The 9,815-nt window shown below is 34.4% G+C and overlaps 1 protein-coding gene across 6 annotated transcripts in view; it reads right to left on the bottom strand.

The window, feature by feature from the left end:
* Nucleotides 1–420: 420 nt before the first annotated feature.
* Nucleotides 421–9,815, bottom strand: part of LOC141389082 (organic cation transporter protein) — an 83,631-nt gene continuing 74,236 nt past the window's right edge. For all 6 annotated transcript variants that reach the window (XM_073960140.1, XM_073960133.1, XM_073960159.1 and 3 more), the window contains 6 exons: nucleotides 4,475–4,742; nucleotides 4,077–4,374; nucleotides 2,785–2,965; nucleotides 2,570–2,715; nucleotides 2,360–2,487; nucleotides 421–2,294 (listed from right to left, as the gene is read on the bottom strand). In XM_073960140.1, the coding sequence (XP_073816241.1) occupies nucleotides 2,288–2,294; nucleotides 2,360–2,487; nucleotides 2,570–2,715; nucleotides 2,785–2,965; nucleotides 4,077–4,374; nucleotides 4,475–4,742 (1,028 nt within the window). In that variant the 3' untranslated portion in view covers nucleotides 421–2,287. The remainder of the gene's footprint in view (nucleotides 2,295–2,359; nucleotides 2,488–2,569; nucleotides 2,716–2,784; nucleotides 2,966–4,076; nucleotides 4,375–4,474; nucleotides 4,743–9,815) is intronic.

Here is a 9,815-nt window from a genome sequence, read left to right as displayed (position 1 = left end):
AAATATGAGTTATATGACGTGTTCGGCGTGTACAACATTTTGAAAGTTGAAAACCAAAAATATCCTTACAGTCAATTTATGCCTCCAAATAAAATGTTAATACGTTCAGCTCTCAGAGAATAGAAAAGCTCCACATGATACAGCTCCATGCAAATTTTCCAGCATACTTTTTGTTGATCCAATTTGACAAATTTGGTACACAGAGCAGATAAAACCCAACACTATATTTATGAGTTGTGTTTTTTGTTTGTTTGAATCAAATTAGAAATTGAAGTTTATTAAGTTTTTTTTTTTAAATATAGAAAGGGGTTGTAGTTCCATACATACTCCGAAGCTTAACTAGAATATCTACAGGGTTGTGTATACGTTGTACTACATACTTACTTTCCGCTTATCTCAATATTCTATATTAAAAAATCGTTTTCAATTTTAACATATTATTTTTTTTATTTGATCAATTTGCAAACTACACAAACACTTATACAAGTAGTATCTTTATTTTGTTTGTTTGTAATGATGTTACAAAAACAAAAAAACACATAAAAAATATTATTTAAATGTATTTGTTGTATTAATTATTGTTTGTTATTAATTATTATTTTGTTTTGTATTTATTTATTAGTTTCAATTAATGGCTTACATTGTAAGTACATAATTACTAGTATTTGACAAGAAATATGTATATGTGTGTATGTAGGTATGTATGAATATGTCGGAGCATTTGAGCAGGATTTGGATTGACTATGTCTAATCTGAAGGTGGGTTAGTAGAGTGTGGAGGGAGCACAAAGTGGGGCGTGGGGGTGGGTAAAGAAAACAGAGTATCCAGGTAATTAAGTGTTTGATTTATATCTTAGAATTTGAGATATATTTTTAAGTACGTTTTATATTTCTTCTGCCATATTTCTTCTTGTTGTTACTCTTTGCGTGACAAATACAAAAACAACATCCATTCGATATTACAATACTTTACAGTGCATTTACGTTACAATATCATTACAACAACAAAAAATACAACACAACAATGCCTATCGTTTGATTAGAGTTAAGGTTAATAACATTCATTTTAATTGTTTTTAGCATTTTGATTTGTTGCTTTCTTTTTCGTTTTCCGATGGTCTGACAAATTCAACAGTGCAACAACTGCAACATTTGGCCAAAGTCTCATTTGAGGAGACCACAAGAATGCAGCTGGGTCTGTTTCAATTTTTTTGGCTATAGCACCGCATTACTTATGAATATGTGTGAATGTATGTTCTTTGTGACATGTCAATGTACATATGTATGTGTATGGAAATATGTATATATGCACGAGTTAGAATATATGAGTTATTAATTATAAAAAAAAGTTCTAGAAAAACAAATGCACAATAATAAATATTTAGTTTTGGTTCTTCTGTTTGTTTTTGGATATTAATTAGAATTGATTCGAATTGAATTGAGTTGCAAAATACACATCTATTTTGTTATGTATGTGTGTGTATTCTTGATATATAATTGTTTTTGTTCTTGGATTAATTGACAAATACAACATCTTTCTTCTTCTTCTTTTTGTGGTTCATTGACAATTTTGTTTTTGTTATTTTTTTTTGTTCTTTGAAACAGTTAGTAAATAATTGACTACGGACTAAATGTATTTGGATTTGGTGGTTTTACTTTTCTTTTAAAATATCTACTTATATATTCGCTTTGTTTGCATGTATGTATGTAAATATATGTATGTATATAAATGACGAGTACTATATACATGAATATATGTATATAAATACTTAATTAATTGAAAATATCTTTACAACAATCTATGTATGTGTGTTGTTCTTGTTGTTTGGGGGGGTTTTCGTCTTACATGACAATTGACAAATTTGCGATATGATCAAACTTGGGTATATGTTTGTATGTATTTATGTATATAAGTGTGTGTGAAAGCTTTTGTGAATGTATAACTTAAAGGTCCTGCCTGTTTGCGGTTTTGCATTTAACAAAATCAAAATATATATTGAGAATTCAACTACTTTAGTAACAAATATATGAGTGACTAAAAGACATACACATGTATCTATATGTATGTATGTTTGTATGCGTGTGTATGTACATAAATTGATATGCAAATGTTGTATGTGTGATGATGTTGAAGACAACGTAAAAATTGGATCGGGTTTCAAATGTTTAAAAGCCATGGAATATAATTCTGGACCAGCCAAAATCCGAACATGTCGTGTTATACTGGAAAAAATATTGGTTGAGTTTCATTCTGTCGCTGCTGATGTTGTGCACATTGAGCTGAATTTCTAACATCTGTAAATAGGAAAAGTAAAATAAGTAAAATATTGTTGCTATAAAATACTTATTTGTTTCCTTACTTTTCTTCTTTTGTTTTTGTTGAAGCTGTATGTTGTTTCATAGTTTCTGGTAAGAAAAGAACCACAAATCCACCAAACAAGCACCATGCCGTTAGGAGTGACATCAACAAATGATCTTCAATTTTATTCTGAAATTAAAGAGAAGGCAAAACAAAAATGTTTAACAAATTACATAAACAAAAGTCCTTATGGAAGCAGTAGCAATCTTACCAACAACGACAAATACGGCGTTAATATTAAAGCCAAACCAGCAGCAATATTGCAAGCTCCCACACCTACATTACGTATGGCTGTTGGATACAATTCGGCGGTATAAACGGGCATAATTGTGTTGCCAGCACTTATAGTGAATTTTCCTGCAGAAAAAGACATAGAAAAGTTGTTAGAAATGTTCTGAGCTTTCATCGAGCTGACAAATGCCTTACCTATCATTATAAATGTAATTTTCAACCACAAAATATCTTCCTTCCCCTCAGTAATGGCTGCACAACAACAGGCAATACCAGCACATACTAAAGTGCCACTGAATAGCCATTTTTTGCCCACCTTCGATATGATATACATGGCAATTGCAATGGCAGGTATTTCTACTAGGCCAGCTAAGGCCTTTATTAGTGATTAGAAAAAAAAATAAAACTCCTTATTCATTATTTATTTTCATCGACAATTAAATGTTTCATATTATTTAAAATTCATGTCTACAACAAATGAGTGAAAACATCTGCTCGCCATCATCCATCATTTTAATGTGCGAAATATAGACAATGGCTCATTCCAAACATTTCACCAGCAGCTATCTTAGCAAGCCAAACAAAAAACATGAAACATGAACAACAACATCAATTTATCCATGTTTACACACGTTTTCGGTAAGATGAACTGACATTCCATATTTTGAACTGTGGTTTCAATGGAGCTTTGCAAAGAAAGATATTTTGAGCGATTTAAAAAGGAATAATTGCAAATGCTCACCGAGGAGACAATTCTATAAGGGATATACACATACATATATAAACATTCCTTCTCTCTCTCTCTCTAATATAGATGTTGCCATAGGAACTTATTAAGAAATACATTCCTGTGCATATTTTTATTTGTTTCAAGAATTAAGCCTTTTGGCTATAAATATCTCATTTGCTTTCTGAAAAGTATTTATAAAAGAAATATAAATTAACAATTAAAATAATCTCACAACGAAAGTATGACGATGTTTCCAAATCTTCTGCTTGATGGCATCAACAGTTCAAAATTGTTCTTCGTTTGCAAACCACTGTATTGGAAGTCCAGTAAACATAATTTTCAACAAATCTTGGGCATTTTGCCAACAAATTGCCCCCAGACTTGTATTGTTGTGTTATCAGAATACACCAGAATTATGTATGTATGTGGAATATGCGTTTTTGCAAGAGTCCAAAACTGCCGGGCAAAACCATTCATTCCATGTAAATAAACATTTTCCACATGTTGAATGCTGAAAGTTTGAATTATTTATCGCTATGGTGTTTATTGGCTGTTGAAAAAAAACCATTAGAACTCCTGTCCCCCCCTCCTTCCTACACACTGCTTTCAATGGAATTGAAATTGTTTTCTTGTTGGTGGGAAATAATTAAAGAAAAATAAAATCAACAAGTGTTTAATGAATGCTGGCTGGGCGAATGATGGATGAAAACGAGTGAGTGGGTTGGGTACATTATGCTTGTTATAATAACTCGCTTACCGAATTCAAGTAAACATTACCACCGAACGTGTTCATGTTCAAGATGAAGCCATAATAGGCCAAATTCATGGTAAACCAAATGAAAAGAAAACAAATCGTAATGCGCCTCAGGTAACGTGATTTGAAAAGATAAAAGAAATCCTGAGAATTTTCTTCCTGTGGAGGTTGTTTCAACAGCGATTCATAACCACTGGGCAATTCACGTTTATTGAATTTGGCTGCAGCCTCTATGATTTCTTTGACTTCATCAATGCGACCCTTGACTAGAAGCCATCGTGGAGATTCGGGCACTACAAACCTAAAAAGGAAATGAAGAAGAAAACGAAAAAGCAGAAGAATAATAAGTTCAATATTGCCTTAAATATAGGCAAAGAAATTCTTTGAATTTTCTCACTTACCACAAGAAGCAAAGAAAAATTCCCGGTATTCCAATACACAGCTGTAGTCGCTGATAATCTTGCGTCAAATAGGCAATACCGGATATGGCCATGTATGATATTGGCAGTGGAAATAGATTATACATGCCTGCAATGGTACGCCATTTGCCATCGACATATTCAATGGCCAATATAAGACCGGAATATGTTACGGACACGGATACTAGACCCAAGAGAGCTCTTAGTGAAATATATAACTCGAATGAATGTGGGAAATATAATGCCAAACCTGAAATTAAAAAAAATAATACCATTTAAAGGGATAAAAATGTAAAGGAAACGAATGCAAAGAAAACTGTAGGCCCCAGTTTGTTACGAACTATTGATTTTTCGGTTTTTATATCCTCAGCCTTTTGTCTAAAGAGGGTATATACATATATTTTGATACGATGAAAATGGTTGGATGAAGCGCTCGATAACTCTGTAACGATTCGGTCCAAAAGTCCAAATTTGGATCAAGTTTGAGGAGGGTCATATCGGTCCACTCCTTTAGGTACCTCCCCACACAATTCCACAACTTTTCGCTAAAGTGGAGTGCCGATGGGGTCCAAACTTTACACGTCATAATATTTCAGCTTTGAATAAGGACTATATCGGCCCATCCCTTTGAATATCTCCCACACACATTTTCAAAACTTTTGGCACATGCGCAATTTAGGGACTCTTGTTGGATCGGCACGAATTTTATGAAGGCAACTTTCAGGAGAATATAATTTTTTTCGGGGGCAAGTCAATACTTCCTGAGATAATATCCCAAAAACTCTAAAGAACCCGGCCGACATCAACTAAAATGAGTGATAAACACTGGCCGAAACTTTTCACATCATCAAGTATCTTTCAAACGTACATCAAGTTCTAAGCATGGAAAGGAATTGGAAAACATCTATGGATACCTCCCTCACAATAGTTCAGCATTTTCCTGTTCAGAGTAGTTTAAAGGCTGATCGAGGATAGTTTACAAATTTTTACCGAAAATACTTCATGTGGTCCTGTTCACAGAGATATAGAGTTTTTCGTGGGCAAGTCCATGCTTCCCAAAATATATCTTTCATTTTTAAATCAAGTTCTATAATGGACTACATATAAGGGTCCACTCCTTCGGGTGCCTCCCACACAAAATTTCGGAAAAGTTCAGTTTAGGACCATCTCTCGAATCGCTCTGTTGTTGTAGCAACTTGTATTCACTGCCCTCCATACGACGGTACAAGTTTCATTAGGGGCAAGTCCATACTTCCTGAGAAAATAGCCTGAAAGTTGCAAAAAAATCCTATGACACCGTGTGACGTGGTTGGAACTGATCTGCCGATTCGGTCCAAAATGTGGCCTTAGTAATATTTTGTCCAAACATTGTTTAAGTTTGAAGATGAGCCACATCGGTCAACTCCTTAAGGTACCTCCCCATAAAAGTTCAAAAATGTTCGGAAAATTTGTTCATACTGTAACTCTTGAAGGGAGTGGCCGAATTGGTCCATACTTTACACATCCTAATATATCTACTAGATATAGATCAGGTTCAAATATGGACTATATTTGTCCACTCCATCCGGTATCTCCCACACAAAATTTCGGATAAGTTCACTTTAAGACCTGATATCGAATCACTTTGATTTTTGTTGAAGCAAATTGCATTCGCTGCCTCAATTACGATGGTAAACGTTTTTTCAGGGGCAAGTCCATATTTCTTGAGCAAACATCCCGAAGGGTGTAAAAACCACCTACGGCACCATATGTAGTGGCTGGAGATCCACTTCCATAATGGTCAATGTAGATCCATTCTCTTTAATATCTCCTCCGCAAACCTTTTGATCTCTAATCCTAATGAACATTTTTGACGGTTCAAATTCCCAAAATTTGTAAAAACCCTTAAATACACACGTTTTTTGGGAAACAATTGTTTCAATATATACAGGCTGAGGGTATATGTCTTTTTTACTTGTTTTTTTTTTTTTAATTTTAAAGCGGTGTAGTCCTCGTGGCTCATATTACGTTACGCATAATTATTATCAGAGGTGAGTCCATACTGCTTGAGATAATTACCTAAAGCAGTAAAAACCTTAGGGTAACTAACTACGGCTCTTGAAGGGAGTCCTTGTTTGGTCCAACGGATATCATAATCGTTTTTCCAAACATACGATAAATACGAAGATGGACGATATCTGTCCACTTTTTCCGATACCACAAAAGTTCAAACATTAAGCAGCTTAAGAGTCGCTTGAAACCTGTTCGCGAAAAAATTAGTTTAATTGTGTCTCATGCTGTGAGTGTACTCTGCCGACAAATCCGACTGATACTTTTTATACCTTCAGGGTATAACAAGGGTAAATCGTCACCTGAAATGCCCAAAACCGTAACCCACAACACCATAAGTTTACAGGAGAATTAAAAAAACTTTATAAAATGGAAAACTGTTTTATAGAATTTCTATCTTATGAGGACGAGTATTTGGGATATTATCATTCATATACGAATGGGAGTAAGTAATGAAACTAAAACCGCGAAAACGCTTAGTTTGGGTATCCATCATTACAACAATATCTGCAATGTTATCCCTTTTCCGAAATGTTTTTTTTTATTATTGAAAATGATCGTCATTTTTGAACGTAGAAACTTGAAATTTTGCCATAGCATGTGTTTTAGCTTTATGTATCAGCTTCCATCAAAAAACGAATTTTGATTTTGATGTCTTCGGGCATTTCGGTTGACGATATACACTTTGATACGACCAAAAATGTGCCTCATCAAAATAATGGTTTTAGACCCCAAGTATGTTTGTACGAAATTCGTTTCGGAAAATTTGGAGTCGATTTAGCCCTGTCCGTCCGTCTGTCGGGCTGGCTGGTCCACACAATAACTCTCGAATGGATCAACCGATTCGAACTAAATGTTGAACATCGTAATATTTTGCCCAAGGTTCCTTCAGGAACCTATCCCACAAAAGTTCAACATTTTTCTGTAATATGGTGTGAACGATAACTCTTGAAGGGAGCAATCGAATTGGTCCAAACTATGCACATCGTATTATTACTTCCAGATATAGATCAATTTCGAATATGGACTATATCGGTCCACTACTTCGGCTACCTCCCACACAAAATTCCGAAAAAGTGAAGTATAAGAGCTCCTCTTATACTTCAACGGTACAATTTTTTTCCGGAGTAAGTCCATACTTCCTAAGATTTGTATACCCTCAGCCTTTAGGCTAAGGAGGGTATATACACTTTGATACGACCAAAAATGTGACTCATCGAAATAATGCTTTTAGACCCCAAGAATGTTTGTACGATATCCGTTTCAGACAATTTTGAGTCGATCTAGCAATGTCCGTCCGTCTATCTGTCTGTCTGCCTGTCTGGCTGGTGCGCACGATAACTCCCGAACGGATCAATCGATTCGGTCCAATTTTTGGTATCGAAATATTTTGTCCAGATTTGATTTAAGTTCGAAGATGGGCCATATCGGTCAACTCCTTCAGGTACTTCCCCCACAAAAGTTCAAAAATGTTCGGAAAATTGTCCGCACGATAACTCTTGAAGGGAGTAACCGAATTAGTCCATACTTTGCACATCGTGACATTTCTACCAGACATAGATGAGGTTCCAATATGGACCCTATTGGTTCACTCTTTCGGGTACCTCCCACACAAAATGTTGCTAAAGTACAGTTTAAGGCCTGCTCTCGAATCGCTTTGATTTTTATTGCAGCCACTTGTATTCACTACCCCCATCCTCAGAAATCAGTACAAAAACTGCAAACAACCCATATAATACCATGTGTCGTAGCTAGAGCGCACGATAACTCTCGAACGGATCAAAATATTTGGTTCAAATTTTGGGTCTTTCAATATTTTGTCCAAACTTAGTTTAAGTTCGAAGATAGACCATATCGGTCCACTCCTTCCGGTACCTCCCCCACCAAGCTTCAAAATTTTTCGCCAAAATTGTGGGCATGATAACTCTAGGAGGGAGTAACCGAATTGAGCCAAACTTTGCTATTGGTAATATTACATTCAGGCATAGATCGGGTTCTAATATGGACTATATCGGTCCACTCATTTGGGTACCTCCCACACAAATTTTGGAAAAAGTATAGTTTAACAACTCCTCTCTGATCTTATTAATTTGTGATGCAGCAGGTTGCACTTGCGGCCCCTGTTACGACGTTATAATTTTTTTCGTGTGATAATGACCCAAAAAGGTCCAGAAAATCCTACTGGCACCACCTAAACTGGCTAATGTGTAAAATAACCCTTTAAGAGAGAGAAATCGATTTAGCTCAAACTTTGTAAATTGAAAAGTAAAATTGTAATATATTTAAATTCAGAAAATTAAGTACAACATATTGATTGTGTTTGCTTAGTTTTTGATCAGAGACTGTGGATATATCTCAGTCAGCACAGCTGACTGATACTTTCTTACTTGTTTATTTGTTTTTTTCCTAGAAGTTCTCATTGTGTAAGAAAATATATTCTTCTCTCATTAAAAATATGCAAAATTGTTTGGAATCTACAACATTGAATACATGAAACGAAAAAACGACTTGACACCATTTTCTAGAATACTTATTGGCCAAGGAGTGTTCAATAATATGAAGAAATCGTGTTAAAGCACATATTTGTATGTATTTGTACCTTGGCTATCAGCTCAGAACTCAAGAAAATTGACAAAATTCGACACATTCTTTAAAATTACTAGAAACTATAATTTAAGAGGGCAAGAAGTTGGTGTCCTTAAACCTTCAAGTTTATAGTACGGTAATATTTTTGGAATAATTTAAATAAAATCTTAAAAATCCTCTATAAATTTATTTCTATACATTTCCTGAGGAACCATATCCCGCTTAATATGGTTATGATATGACGATATGACTATTGACTTTATGTTCATAATACATTTAGTAACCCTCTCTCTCACTGCATATACTTGTCGACTGCAGACCAATGTTGATACTATTCTAGTTATTTACATACATACATATACATATGTATACATATATTTATCGTAATCTATATTTATGTATTTAATATAAATAAAATATACATAAATTCTCCATAATTCAATCAAACAAATCTTTATTATTTTTATACATCATTTGAGGGCTTGTGTGTGTGTATGTTTTCTTGTATCCAACATCGTTTTTTTTTTTCGTTGGAATTGTTCGATTTGAATTAAATTTAAAAAAAGAAAATGGTTATTTATAAATTTCCATTAAAGTCATGACAACAATCTACCAGGGCTGATGCTTGACGCTACCACTCGAGTAGTCATAGCAATGACATCACAAAAGGACAACTGTAATTGTTTTG

The sequence above is a fragment of the Musca autumnalis genome, unplaced genomic scaffold (genome assembly GCF_047663935.1).
Source record: "Musca autumnalis isolate F117 unplaced genomic scaffold, ASM4766393v1 scaffold_1, whole genome shotgun sequence".
NCBI classification, from domain to species: domain Eukaryota; kingdom Metazoa; phylum Arthropoda; class Insecta; order Diptera; family Muscidae; genus Musca; species Musca autumnalis.
The sequence above is the reverse complement of the archived record's forward strand: the minus strand, read 5'-3'. Positions and strand labels throughout refer to the sequence as shown.